At 43.0% G+C, this 15,405-nt stretch overlaps 1 protein-coding gene across 4 annotated transcripts in view; it reads left to right on the forward strand.

Moving 5' to 3' along the window:
- Positions 1-10,431, forward strand: part of TMC2 (transmembrane channel like 2) — a 58,508-nt gene extending 48,077 nt beyond the window's left edge. For all 4 annotated transcript variants that reach the window (XM_033094951.1, XM_033094954.1, XM_033094953.1 and 1 more), the window contains 4 exons: positions 3,375-3,500; positions 7,049-7,127; positions 7,966-8,083; positions 8,955-10,431. In XM_033094951.1, coding sequence (XP_032950842.1) covers positions 3,375-3,500; positions 7,049-7,127; positions 7,966-8,083; positions 8,955-9,172 — 541 coding nt within the window. In that variant the 3' untranslated portion in view covers positions 9,173-10,431. The remainder of the gene's footprint in view (positions 1-3,374; positions 3,501-7,048; positions 7,128-7,965; positions 8,084-8,954) is intronic.
- Positions 10,432-15,405: the final 4,974 nt, after the last annotated feature.

Below are 15,405 nucleotides of genomic sequence, written 5' to 3' on the forward strand. Positions count from 1 at the left end.
CGAGAGGAAAGGGGATCCTTGTTATACAGACAGAGAGCTTAGCTGAATTGTGTCCTACAGTTGTGTGGAAAGCTTCATTTGTAAATGAGGAACATGGATATGTCGCTGAGGAGATTTCTAAGCAAAGTGTTGAAGGTGCAGTCTGGTTTCTTGCTGTTTATACTAAAATATGAGAAGAAAGAGGTAAATTGAGGGAAGAACTGATAAGCAAATAAGTACCAGGGCTTAATGATTTTGGAAATTCTCAGCCTATCCAGATTGCAAAAGATATTTAAAAACAGTCATTGTCAGGAACACATGCTCTAAAAAGAAAACCAGAGGGGAGACTGGACAACCTTTTGCTAGTGCTTTTAAAGAATCAAAAGATCTGAATTCACACAGAGGATTCTTTTAAGCATGTGACTCAGATCCTCTCAACCGTCTCAGCAGAAGCCAGAGATACAGATTTATCCTGGAAAGATCTGTGTAGGACCTTCTTGTCTAATGAACTGAATTCCCATGACATACATGAAAGACTTACCAGGTATTTGAAAATGATATGTGAGCAGCAACACCACCAGTGCCTTGGACTGAAAGGGACAGAAAAGACACAAAATGAAGGAAAGCTGTTGGACTCCAAAATTTCTGCAGACAGTAAACAAACAGGCTGATAAAATCTGTTCAGTTGAAACACCTGCTACTCTTCAAGGAAAAGAAAGGATGACTCTGAGGGCAGAGTCTTGGGCCTGGAGGGTAGAGCTGCAGGCACAGAGGGTGGAGCCAAGAGCCCAGAGGATTATTCGCAGGCCGTTAAAACCTAATGGACTTTGGCTAACTGGATTCCAAAATTGCTGGGAACTGGTGATTCCTTTTTTCTTTCCATTTTCTCCCTTTGGGAATTGAAACATCCATAACTGTTATCCTATGGCTTTCCCATCACTGTATTATGGGAGTAAGTAACTAGTTCTTTTAGTTTCACGGTGCACAGAATTTTGCCCCAAGATTCTACTCAGAGTCTCAGCTATACCTGATTTAGATCATGAAATCTGAGATTTTTGAGCTGATGATACTTAGATGACATTTTGGACTTTGAGTTGATGCTGTAATGGATTGAGACTCTGGGGGATGTAGGGATGGCAGTGAATGTATTTTTCAGGTGGGACGAAGGTGAATCTTTGGGGGCCAGAGAGTGGACTGTAGTGGGCTGATAATGGCTCCCAGAGTTATCTAGGTCCTAACGTGGATGTTACCTTATATAGCAAAAGGTACTTTGTCAGTGTGATTAAGTTAAGGATCTTGAGATGGGGATTATCCAGGTAGGCCCTAAATCACAAGTGTCCTTATAAGTGTTCTTAAAGGAGAGCAGAAAATAATGTGACCATAGAAGCAGAGAAAGATTTTGAAGAATCTAGGCTGCTGGCTTTGAAGATGGAAGAAGGAAGGAGCCATGAGCCAAGGAATGAAGCTCTAGAAGCTGAAAAAAGGCAAGGAAACATTCTTCCCTAGAGCCTCCCTCTGAAAGGACAGCAGCCCTGACAACACCTTGGTTTCGGTCCAGTAAGACCATTTCAGATTTTTGGCCTCTAAAACTATAAGAATAACTTGTGTTATTTTTAAACCACCAATGTAGTAATTTATTACAGCAGGCACTGAAAACTAATATATCGTAATCCAATGACAAAATAATCTGTAGTCTACTGTGACTTAAAAGCATAACATTTGAAGTCCACTTTACTTTTCTTATTTTTACATGATGAGTATGCACTGGTAATAAAAAAAAAATGTCGTAATATAGGGATATGCATGGCACATGAAATGCTACCGTGTTAGCATTGCAATTTGTAGTGTGCTGTGCAACAGTGCTAAGCATTGCAAAGGCCACAAATGGTCTCTGACACAACAATTCATCTGCCATTATAGGACAAAAACAACCATAGACAATGCGTAAATAAATGGGCATGGCTGTGTTTCAATAACACTTTACTTACAGACACTGAAGTTTGAATTGCATACTTTAATTTTTATGTGTCACAAAATATTCTACTTTTTACATTTTTTCAACCATCTAAAAACATAAAAACCATTCTTAGCTCACATGCCATGTAAAAGCAGGTGGCAAGCCAAATTTGGTCCATGGGCCATTATTTGCCAACCCCTGATCAACTTTGCATAAGAGAAAAATGAAGCTTCTAGCTGTGACATTTTAGAAGGCACTTATAATTTGACAGCCCATAATCAAATGTTTTATATGAATCCATAACAATCTTCTAAGACAAATACTATTATTATACTTATAATACCTTATTATACAGATGCAGCCACTGAGACCAAGAAAATTTCAGTATCTTGCCCAAAGATATCAAACTTCTGCAGCACTAATAGAATTTTCTATATGATGAAAAAATTCCATCTCTGCTCTTCAAATAGAGTAGCTACTAGTCACATGACTATTGAACACTTGAAATATGTGACAAAGAAACTAATTTTTTAATTTTTATTTTTAATAAACACATTGACAGTACCGCTCTAGTGGGAAGAGCAAGGGTGAGAATACAGGCAGAAAGAGAAAAAGTAAATTGTCCATGGTGTTCCACAGTTAATAAATGGAGGAGCAAAGATTTGAACTAGGAATTTCAAACCCAAAAGTCCAGTTCTTCGCATCAAAACTACCAACCAAAAGCCAGCAATGGCCAGTAATCTCTGGGCAGATATTTGTGGAAGTAAGTCGGCATAATGGTTCTTAGGTATTCAAAGAAAATAAAAATTAAGGTTGTAACTATCCAGGAGATTATTATGAATTTATGTAAAACATTGAGTGTGGGGCTGTCAAATTATAAGTGCCCTCCAAAATGTCACAGCTAGAAGCTCCATGATTCTCTTATGTAAAGTGTTGATCCGGGGCTGCCAATCCAATCTCCTAGAATTATAAAAACTAATTGTAGGTATTTTTGAGAGGCACCATGAAGTTATCACATCAGCCTCCGGAGAACTATTGCCATGCAGGGGTCCCAGAGGAAACTCTGTAGCGGTCATCTAACTACATCACAGGCAATTTTCTCCCATGAGAGTATACGTGAAAACCCATTTTTCATCTTGCTGAGGCAGATGTCAGACACAGCAAATCAATATAGTTCGAGAAGTTGTGAGACACCAAGAACATGAAGCTGGTGAGCCAGGGTGCTGTCCCAGGTACAATCCCTAGCCCAAATGGCAGCCCTTCTTGGGACATTTTTTTTTTTTTTTTTACTTACAGTACATTTGGAGCAGAGCTCTGGTTCTTCCAGGAAAGCAATGGTGAGTGGCAGCTTTGGACCTGGGGAGCGGGGGCATACACAAAGTCGTGTGTGCTATGTGAGCTTTGCAGTATGCTGTAACATGTCCTCTTCTCTTTCCAGTGGGAAAAACAGAATGTATGATGTCATCCAAGAGACAGTTGAAAATGATTTCCCAACTTTCCTTGGCAAGGTCTTCGCTTTCCTCGCCAACCCGGGCCTGATCATTCCAGCCATCCTGCTGATGTTGTAAGTTGGCCAGGGCCCCGGGCTCTGCCTCAGGGAAACCTCCCCCTTGCAGTTGAGACTTCTGTAGCTGGTCCTTCTGATGCCAGTGGGGCGAATCCCCCGGAGTGGAGACTCAAGCCCTGGCCTAAGAAGGTGCTTGGCCTCACATAGGGTAGAATTCAAATATGAGAAGATATAGAGCTTAAAGTGAAAGTAAGTTTATTTAGCAAAGAGTAAGAAAAGAAAGGCCACCTCACAGACAGAGTGGTGGTCTCTAATTGCTAGTGGAAGAGAGACGCCCTCTATCCACCTGCTAGGGTTTATGTGTGTTTTCTGTTCCCATGGAAAATTTCTTAGTATGGGGGAAAGGATGAAAGAAGAACAATGATAAGTTTATCTTTAACTTCTGTAAGGTGCAAGAAGAATAGGTTTATCTTTAACTTTTGTAAGGCACAACCTGTGGCTTGTTTTGTAGTAAGCTTAACTACAAGAAAGGCCATAATGGAATCTCTTTGCTTAATAGCCTTCAGATGGTTTATTCTGTGAGATTGATTAACATCTGCCTGAGTTCTCTGTCTTTCAGCACGTAGGCAGCAGGCTTGGAATCCAACATCCTTTTGTAAAAATAGTCCTCATGCCCTTTGCCTATATTACTTCCTTCTTGCCCTCTTAGTCTGGATTTCCCAGAAGCAGATCCTGAGACAAAGTTTCAAATGCAAGTAGTTGTTTGTTGGGGAGGAGGATATGGAAGACAGACAGAAGGGTCAGTAAGGTGCTTTATTACCAGTGGGATGACTTTAGTCCTGCTGGGGAACTCTGGAAAAAGTGTGCCTCAGACATACCCCACTCAAGAGTGAGGGGTCTGGGACATGTGTATACAAGCTCCCGTCAATCACCGGTGGAGTGATGCTGATAGACGCTGGAGGAGAGAGGCGTCCATTCATTGCCTAGCAATTAGGGCCGGCTGTGTTCCTGGATAGAATGCTTTCTCTGGGGAGGGGGTGGGGGATGGGGGCGAGCTGCAGGGAAAGCTTCAGGCACAGAGGTGAAGGTGCTGGCAGTTGCAAGTCTTTTAGGGAGCACATTGAAAGATAGGGGCCAACAAATATGGACGGAGGATGAGAGTATCTGCAACACCCTCCTAAATGTTCATGAGAAATATCAAAGATCTCGGGGCTCTGAGTCTCTGAGAGAGGTGAGGGGCTGAGTGAGCCTGTGGCTGGCTGGGCCCGTGGGACTTCTCCACAGAGCACCCTGTGCACTGGAACAGCTGATTCGTCCATTCTTCACTACGCCTCTCAGAGACTGAAGCCCCTCAGGATACTGGGTGGGTCTGCTGATTTCTGTATCCTCAACACCAGCCCTGTGCTTTGGGACTAGGAAACAAACCATGAATGCTCAAGGAAGGAGTGAGGAAAGAAAGAAGAAAAAGAAGGCAGGAAGCGAGTCGTAAATTTGAATTACTGTCATCAAAAATGTACTAGTGAAAATATTAGGTTTCTTTCTTTATAAATACCTATTTTGGCATGATTTTATTCAAATTATGAAATATTCATAAACTCCAGAAAATGACAGACAACCATGTACATGATCACAAGGTTAAACAGATGCTAACGTTTAGCAATATTTGCTTCAGATCTCTCTTGTTAAGAGAAATAAAATGTTATGGATTCACTTCAAGCCCTACCCAATCCTTCTCTCTTCCTCTCTCTCCAAAGGTAACCACTATTTGGATTAGTTTTAATCACTTCCATGCATAGTTCGCTACTTTTATCACATGTGTATGTGCTATTATTTTCTCAGTTTTAAAATTTTCATGAATGGTTAGCACTACATAGCTTTCCTCATTCAACATTATGTTTGGGGGACTTATCCATGTGGATACATGAGCACAGATTTTAATGTGTCTCTTCTGTTTCATTGTATGAATGAATAAACCACACTTTATTCATTTCTCTGCATAGGCCTACTTAAGTTCTTTCCACTTTTTTGCTGTTGCAAATGTGCTGCTTGTATATATGTCTCCTTGTGCAAATGTGAGACTTTCTCTAAGATAGACCTCTACAAGTGGAACTGCTGGGTCATAGGTATGTGTTTCTTCATTCTTTTTAGATAGTACTGAATTGCTTTCTAAAATAGGTGTATTTCCTCACATCCTCGATTTCAAACATCCTCTGCTTTCTAGTCCTGGCATGAGCGAGGGCTGACGGGATACGACCACCTGGACTGCCCCATGACCACCTGAGGAAATTCTGGAACGCAGACACCAAACCTGACTCTTGCAGGCAGCTAGGGGAAGTGCGAAATTTGGAAACAGCCTCTGGAGGATGGCAGCCACCCATAAACACTTTATCCTCTCTGACCTCCGGTTCCTCCCTAACAAATGAGTTGCTAATTAGAGAGGGCAAAGCCTGGTGCAGAGTCGGTGCCAAAATGGATAGTGGTCCCTTGCCTGTCCTCCCTTCACTCCTCTCTTCACCCACAGTCCTCTGACTCTTTGCTCCAGGAGGTTCCCATGACAGCCCTGACCCATACTCTGCCCCAAAGACAATGTGATTCCTCTTCTCTGTGTGGAGAGAGCTTGTAGACTCTACTCAGGTGGCTCTGGGTGGCCCCACCCTGAGGAGAAGACCCAAGCTAGAGTAGCTAAGGCCTTGAAATTCGTGGAGAAAAGTGACAATTAGGATGAACCTAAAAATCTCCCAAGCGACAGGCTGGCAGGGCATCCAATCCGGGTAGCACCTGCCTTTTGTGACCCGTCCGTTCTCAAGTGGTGCAGCCCAGGTCATAGCCCCAGACTGTAGGTCCTATGAACGGGATGCCCAAGCTACAGCCTCAAAGGCCACCCAGTCGTGAAGTCAGCCAGTGCGGGTCGGACTCGAAAGTCGCCAGCCCAGAACAGACCTTCCCATCAGTGCACCCTGAGCAGGGGACCTCCAGGGCACCTGCAGCTGTGCTCCTAGGCAAACCTGGAGCTACTTAGCACCTCTGTCTCTTCAGCGCTTGGAGATTGTGAAAAGGGCTTTGGCTTAAAATGTGGGCTCTAAGGAATACTAATAGATGGGGTGACCTTGGGCAGATTTCTTAACCTCTCTGAATTCCAGGGTACTGATCTGTAAAGATGGGAGTCATCCTTTCTGTTTCATGGGGTTTCATCAAAACGAGTGAGATGTGGGGTGGGATGCACATGACACAGAGCCTGGCACAGGGCAGGTGCCCAGGAAACAAAGTAGCTTCTGGTGCAGACAAGAAGCCCTGCCACTCCCCCACCTCTTCAGGTTTCCCAGAAGAGGGATGATTCCTTTAGCCAACCTTTACTGAGCACTCTGAGAGCTAGAAATGTGTAGGTCATTTCTACGTTCAGTCAAATAGAGAAAGAACAGAGATGTCCCAGAACTTCTCCAGGGTAAGTGGGGAATTTAGGATGGCAGAATCTCCCTGCACCCTGCCCAGACGCAAAGCCTTGGCAACTGTTCCAGGAAGCAGGCCTTGATTCCTCGGGAAAGGTGCCCAGCTCTTGTCATTTTCCAAGATTGCAGTACCACAGGAGTCATGCTTTTCTCTTGCAGCCTGGCCATCTACTACCTGAACTCAGTTTCTAAAAGCCTTTCCCGAGCTAATGCCCAGCTGAGGAAGAAAATCCAAGCGGTGAGTCTATCACAAGTTTCATTCTGGAAGGTAAAAAGATGTCATGATTTTTTTTTTGCTGATTTGCTTTGTGAACCCAGTTGTATGTTCTAAATGGCATTCTTCTAAACCTAATCCAAAAATATCTGTACGATCGGAAGCAGCCTTATGAGATTCCACAGCATGCATTTATATTCTGAGGATATTTGGGGGTATATAACAATGACTTAAATTTTGAGAGGCTGATGAAAAACAGGAGAAATTCAATGGATTTAACCAATGTTCATACATAATAAAACGAGTACCCACACTAATTTCTACACATTAAAACTAATACTATAAACAGTAAAGAAAATAATGTTATTTTGGAGCACATGGAACATATGGCTTGTGCTCCATGGCCTAACAAGTCTTTTAAGCCTCTCTCAATATCAGCTGACTTCCGACTGCTCTCTTCCGCTCTCCCAGCCCCCACCCTGCCTCCTACTCAAGGTAAAGTGTAGACCCAACTATCTCTAAGCCCTGTCCTCCTCGCTTCTTCCATGCCTCTTCTGGAAGTAATCTCATCTGCCTTGGCCAGTTCCCGGTCCCCAGCCCACTTCCTTAATCTTACTGAGCTCCTGCCCAGATAAAGAAAACCATTGACTGAGAGGATTGGAGGACCCCTGGCCAGATGCTCCCTCAAATGTCCTGCAAACCTGAGTCTCAGGCTGCCCTGTCAGTGGTGAGGACTAATTACAGGCAATTTAAGGTAGTTCCCAAGAACTGAAGACAGAGTCCTTGCCTTCTAGATCTCACCAGCCTGAGCCTCAAACACCCATTTCCCCGGCCAGGACCAACCGCTATTTTTTTCCTGCAGCTCCGTGAAGTTGAAAAGAGCCACAAATCTGTCAAAGGCAGAGCCACAGCCAGAGATTCAGAGGACACAGCTAAAGACAGCTCCAAAAATGCCACCCAGCTCCAACTCACCAAAGCGGGTAAATTCTATTTTACGATGATTACTTTTCACAAGTCCACATGGAAAGGTGTAAAGAGTATATGTTGTGAAATCAGACAGATCTGGGATTAGAATGAGAATTTCGATGATTATTGAAACGGACAAATAATGGAATGATGTGTTTGGATGCTGACGGACTTAAGTATGGAAGGAAGAAAATAGGTGTACAAAATGTTTTCCATGAGAAACCAAGAAACTTACACTGGTTTGACAGTGGTCAGTTCATGTCCCCAGGGTCCTAATGTGCCTACCCACCTCACCCATTCCTTTCCCCTCCTCTCTCTATTGGCTGCTGTTTTAAAGTTTGCCCTTCTGCAATTTTTAGTTTTTATTACAGATTTAAAGCTCTTTCAATTTTTTACTGATTAAATCAGTACTGCAATATTTGATTTTTTTTTTAAGTGAAAATGTTATCTGAACACATCAGTGGAACTAGGGTGCAGGGGAGAGTTTAGGAAGATGGTCAACCTTTAGTCTGGAAAATTCCAACAGCCTCTATTGCAGCCCTTACTTAGCTTCTCTTCTTGAAAGTAAATACTTCAGGAACCCCAAATAGCTAATGGCTCAAACACAATAAAAGTTTACATCTCACTCAACATAAAGTCCAAATTGGATATTTCCACTTGATGGTCACTTTCTTGGCGAGTGATGATTCAGGGACCCTGGCTCCTTCCATCCTGTGACTCCGCCTGCATCCAGCTAGTGCAAGGGGAAGAGCCGAGAGGTCACACCTGGAAATGCTCCACATCAGAGCCTGGACTAGCCATGGGCCACACCCATCCACAAGGAAAACTTAATCCATTCCAGCAAAATCTCCCACATCCTCATTCTTGTCTTGGTTCTTTTTCCAGGGACCATGCCTCACTCTGCCAGCCAAATCCAGACCCTGGACATGAAGGCCCCGGGCCCTGGGACCTCCAGTTCTACGAGCAGGACCGCGCTGCCCACCTCAAGGCACCTCCTGGTATCTCGGCCTCCTAGCAACAGACCAGATTCTGGCCAAGCCCGGCCTCAGACTCATGCTGGGAGGTCAGCCTCTAGAAAGAGTACTCAGAGACCTTCCCACTGACAGTTGGGACTCTCAGGAACTCCATCCTGGGGCTGATCCTCTGGCCCCAACAGCTCCCATGCCCAAACCAGTGTGCTCTTTTCCTTTCTCCTCTCACACACGTGCACATTCTCTCTCCTCTTACTGAACTTTGATTACTTAATCTCAGGTCCTTGTGGCTACGAAAATGGGAGGACAACGGCTTCATCTGCCTTTAGGGGCGCTGAGCCTCCTGCCTCCCCATAACTTTCCTTCCCACTATCTTGGTTCAGGTAGCTCTGGACCTTGTACTTATGGTGGTTGCCCTTGGCTCCAGACTTTGGGAGGAGGGAGCAGGGCCGTGACCACCATCATAGACTTTTCTCATGGCACCCATGTTGGAACACAGGTTTCCACCAGCTCTACCAACCGGGAGGAGGGTGCAGAGGGGCCCACATTCCTGACCATCACCTCTATCCAAAGGAAGGGAGGTGGTCAAGAAGCCAATGAAAATAAAAGTAAATGAACCAAATCCAGCCATGGTGAGTCGGAAGACGGCGATACCCCAGAATCCAGTCTGAGGGGAGCTGATGCAATTAAGCACCAAAAATGCACTGGAGCCTCCCAGCAGCAAGACAAGGAGCGAGTGAGTAGCATAGCACTTCTTAGCTGAATGAAGGAAACTTAGAAGATTGCTCAGGGCAGAAAAGTCTTTCTCATGCACCAAATTCTAAAAGGACTTTGATAGTCTGCTGATGCTGTAAGGGATGTTGAAGATGGTTTCTTTCCGGAGTTTGGCAAAGGATGCAAAGCCTTGTCTCTGGCGATTCTATGTTCATTTAGTGTCATCTGTGGTTCTGTTCAGAATGACTGCTAAGGGGCATAAGCTGAGGAGGCCAGACCATTGAGAAGGCTTTGCCAGGAAGGGCAAAGGCTCAGCACAGTCACGGTCTAGGACTCTTCGGCAGCCCAGGAATCTTGCAGGCAGACTCTTTCTTTCCTCTACTCAGCGCTCACAGACCCAGGTGAGCATGTGCTTCAAGATCAAGGGACCATCTCACCTTTGTCTTTGCATGTTTGCTCTCACAGTCACCACCCAACCATGTTCCCAGGGCTTCACAGGAGAATTCCCCACACCCTGGAAGTCAGGCAAAGTCCTGGTGGAGATTTTACAGGGATTTCAGAAGCTATACAATTAGAATAATTTCTAACTTCCCTTCCAATTCTTTCCCCTTCCCAACCCGGTGCTGAAACTTCAAACACAACCTGAATGGAGTGAGAATGGGGACATGTGACAGGGAAATTATTTTACCCCCATCCATCTCCAGGCAAAGCTAAAGATGTAGCTGATGCCTCGTCTCCATGGAACGGAGATCCAACCCCCAAATCCAAAAATGTTTGTGCATCATATGCCTCCTTCTGGGAGGACACAGCCTGGCCCTGAGCTAACCCCCTGAGACCTCAACAGGAGAATCCAGATCTAACCCAACCAATCAGGACTGGAAGGCCGGAAAGATGGCCACCACACCGACACCTGGCCTTCAAGTCCTGCCTGGGGAGGCCAGCCCCTGGGAAAGCGAACAAGAAAGGCCTAAGTCATCAGCCTCCTAGTGATTACTTCTGACGGCTATCAATACACCCACCATAAACACACACAAAGTATCCTGTTTTGATGATGCATAATTTTATGTGAGGGAATATATTTGCTATCTATTGCTGTATAACAAACTGTCCCCCAAATTTAACAACTGAAAACAATAAACATTTATTATCTCACACCATTTCTGTGGATCGCGAACTTGCGACTGGCTTCACTGGGCAGTTGTGGTTCTGAACACTGTAGTCAGGTCTCAGGCAGGGCTATCGTCATCGGGATACTTGACTAGGGCAGGAAGATCTGTTTGCAAGGTGGCTCACACATATGGCTGTTGGCAGGAGGCTTCAGTTCCTTGCTGGCTATTAATAGGAGACTGATTAACTCCCATGTGAACCTCTCCATAGGGCTTCTGGGGTGTCTTCAGAACATAGCTGGTTTCCCCCAGAGCAAGTGATCCTAGAGAGAGAGCAAGGAGGAAGGAAGCCACAATGCCTTTTAAAACCTAGTCTCAGACGTTACACCATCAATTCTACCACTTTTTAGTCATTAGAACTGAGTCACGAAGTTTAGCCCACACTCAAAGGGAAAGAGATTAGCTTTTATCCCTGGAAAGGAGTGGTTATCAAACAATTTTTGGATAGATTTTAACAGGAGATTTCCTAATTCAAATAGTTACAAGATCTCTATCAAGACAACTCTAAAGCTTTTTTTGAGAGACGTCCATCGGAGGATTAGTTAATGGTGGCTCCCAGGAGCCTCAATCAACAGGAAACTTCCAGTGAGCTAGGGAGATGGGTAGAGGTAAGAGAGGAAGGGTGGTACGGCTTTAGGACAGGTTATTAGAGAGCAGTCTAAAGTTTATCATCTCTGCGTTCTTGGGTTTGACATTCCAGGTCATTCCATCTTAAAACTTCACTATTCAGCCTGTCCAGGGGCCATCAGGCATGAAGACCATCATCTTTCCTCCCTTCCTTCCTTCCTACCTTCCTTTCTTCCTTCTTTCCTTCCTTCCTACCTTCATTCCTTCCTTCATTCCTTCCTTCCTGCTTTCCTTCCTTCCTACCTTCATTCCTTCCTTCATTCCTTCCTTCTTTCCTTCCTTCTTACTTTCCTTCCTCCCCTCACCCTTTCTCTTTATTTCCTCAGGTCACCCAAGAATGATTTAAACTAGGGAGTCTATTTAACAATTTATCCGGAGAATTACAACTGGTGTCTTACTAATATTACCCTAGTTTGTTTGTATACTCCTTACTGTGGGGAAATAAAACAGACACTGAATTTTATCTTTCGGAAGCTATTTTTGCAGGTGGATCCTTTCATTTCTGATAATCTACATGCTCAGTGTTAATAAAGAGCTCCATTTCATACAGACTCACATAAGCAGGAACACACTTTCGGTGAAGATCAAGGGGGACCCCTGATCTCCCCATGACTTGTACACTCACAGAAACTTGAGAGTGATGCACCAGCCAGTAAGGGGACCTGGGCAGGGTACCAACAGCATTCACTACACTGGTGATTCTTAATTTAGTCAAGTCACTTCAGATATGCTCTATAGAGCCCCACCCAAAGTGCCAACCAAGCATTATGCTAAGTGATCGGTAAATAACAGACATTATCACAGGCATGGATAAGATCAAACATCCTCAGCCTCCGGTTATGAACACAAACAGCATCAACTAAACAAAACTTTTACACTATAATCCTAATCAACTCTGGGCTTCAGAGTCATAACCAAAACATGACTGTGGTTAGCTGCAACCAAAAAGACAAGGAACGCTGGCCTAGATGGTATTCCTCGGATGCTTTTCATTCTTGTGTGTCTATGGAAAGAAATGTTGCCTATATGTATAACTCATTACCAAAGACTGTTGCAGGGTTTCTTTCCACATTTGAGAAAAGGGCTGAGGAATTGCTAGGAGCCTTTCAAATTTGATCGGTTTTCTCATTTGCAAAATGAGGATGAAGTGCCGCCATCTTGTGGTTATTTCATGCAATTTCCTTTCCTGAAACTCTGCCCAGTACTGGCGTTTAAACACAATCATACTCAGTTTAAAGATGGGGATATGTTCTGAGAAATGCGTCATTAAGCAATTTTAGGCAATTTGATCATTGTGCAAACATCAGAGAGTGCACTTACACAAACTAGATGGTATAGCCTACGCTATCTGGTATACCACATCATATCATATATAAGGTTTGTCCTTATGTGGCACATGACTGTAGCACATTCCGTTTCTATAGGTCTCCATTAGCGTTGCCCATTGCTCAGAGTAAAAATTCTGAGTTAATTTACACCAAAATAACACAGTGAGCCATAGACGGGGCTAAATAAAAGAGGAATAGATGCTACCGTGTCTGTATGATCCTTCCCAATAGGTGAATAGTCCTATCTACCGAGAAAGAAAAGGCCCCAGGTGCCACATGGCTTTAAAGTTTGAGTCTGGAACAGGCCTGGGAAACCCACAGCTCCCCCTCAGCTCTGCTGCACGTGCAGGTCATTTTCTCAGCTGGAACTTTTTGGGAAATCTGTCTTGTACATCACCTCCAAACTAATCTCTAATCAACCAATGCTTGATGGAAAATAAGACTCTCATCAGACCCAAGTCACTCATCCTGGCCTTCATTCAAGGCTTCCTATGTTCTGCGTCTTACATGTTAGATCCTTCATGTTCTTTGTCCAACTACTGACCAGGATGAACCTTACACCTCTAGCAGGTTATTTCTGGTTTTTGCTTCCACTCTCCTTCCTCCATCAATCTTAATGACCTACACACTCTTCCATAAATACCTACCGTTGTTTCCCTGAAAATAAGACCTAGCCAGACAATCAGCTATAATACATCTTTTAGAGCAAAAATTAATTTAAGACCCAGTCTTATAGTAAAATAAGTCTTATAGTAAAATAAGACTGGGTCTTTAATATAACACTAATATAATATAAATATAAAACTCAGTCTTGTATTAATTTTTGCTCCAAAAGATACATTAGAGCTGATTGTCCGGCTAGGTCTTATTTTTGGGGAAACAGGGTAAAACCCCTTCTGGCCCTGAAGTCTTCCTCAGGAGCCCAGGCTCCCCCCAAAGTGTCTTCCAGTCAGCCTCCCATACTACTACATTTCAGCACTTGGTTATGTTCCGTCTCCCTGGATTACAAAATCTCTGAAGTCAGAGGTCAAGAGTTAGTATTACCATTGTCTTTATTATTTCCCTAGATCTCCGCATTGCTTACTCCCTTGCTTAAGATCTCTGCTCAAATGTCACCTCTTCACTGAGGACCTCTGTGAAACAATGCAAGATTCCTTAACACTTATCAATACCTGATACATGACATATTTACTTGATTTTCCATCTCCCCACAGAATGTACTCTCCATGATGGCAGTGACTTGTTGGTTTACTACTGTATCCCTACACCTAGAAAGATAACTGGCATGCAATAGGTATTTAAATTGGTGAACTGAGTAAAACAGCTGGCCTGCCCAAATGTGAGTGGGCATCATCCAATACTTTGAGTGCCAGAACAGAACAAAAGGTGAAGAAGGGAGGGCAGATTGGTTCTATCTCTGCTTGAGCTGAGACATCCATCTTCGCCCCTTGGACATCAGCCCTCCTGGTTCTTATGCTTAGACTCAGATGCTCATTTATCTAAAATATGACTTGGTTAGCTTTCAGCTCAGTGACTCCTCCGGCTTTTTGTATTTAATCCACAGAAATGTGTTTCATTATGTATATATACATATATATATGTATATACATGTATATATGTGTGTGTACATGTTTCTACATGCACATACTATGTGTATATTTATATACATATGTGTATGTGTATGTTTACCCGAGACAAAACTTTTACAAATCAATACCCTTACTCTATGTGACGTACTATTATTTCCTATTCTCATTCATCCTGTGTTTTTTTTTAATGCTGGCCAAGAATGTCTAAATTAATTCTGCAATCCCCTAAAGGACTCTGACTTCTTTGAAAACTCCTACCTTAGTAGATACGCACTGGTAACTCCGGGAATATTTAGGATTAAGTATAGAAATAATGAAGTAAATCAAAGGCATAGCATTAATATTCTCCATCACATTTTGGAACCACCTATTTTTTTTTTTAATTCAAGTTTATTGGGGTAATTGTTAGTAAAGTTATGTAGATTTCAGGTGTACAATTCTGTATGACAGTATCTATAAATCCCATTGTGTGTTCACCACCCAGAGTCAGTTCTCCTTCCATCACCATATATTTGAGGAGCCAACTATTTAATTTGGTATTTATAATGTTTAAGAGAATTTAACATTACAGATTATTTTTGCAATTCCATTTTTAAATGTGAAATGAACTGATTCAGACTCATAATTGTAAGTGGATATATATATAACAGAATTTAACCATGTTTGCAAGCAATATTGAGATTATGAGATTTTAAGATTTACCAACATATTTTTAAGTTTAATATGTTGGGTTTTAAGAGTGAGCTCAGTACTCGGATTTTTGTCAAGTAACTGACTTGCTTAAAAAGAAAGAATATATTACATTTGTAAGTGTACTTTAGTTATAGGAATTTAAGTTATAAAAATCCCCTTAAAGATTGTTTTAAATTTACCAGCATACATACTACTTTAGGATAACCAGGTTTCAATATTAATTATTAAAGCAAAGGTAATTTCGAAAG

The sequence above is a fragment of the Rhinolophus ferrumequinum genome, chromosome 23, assembly GCF_004115265.2.
Source record: "Rhinolophus ferrumequinum isolate MPI-CBG mRhiFer1 chromosome 23, mRhiFer1_v1.p, whole genome shotgun sequence".
NCBI lineage: Eukaryota > Metazoa > Chordata > Mammalia > Chiroptera > Rhinolophidae > Rhinolophus > Rhinolophus ferrumequinum.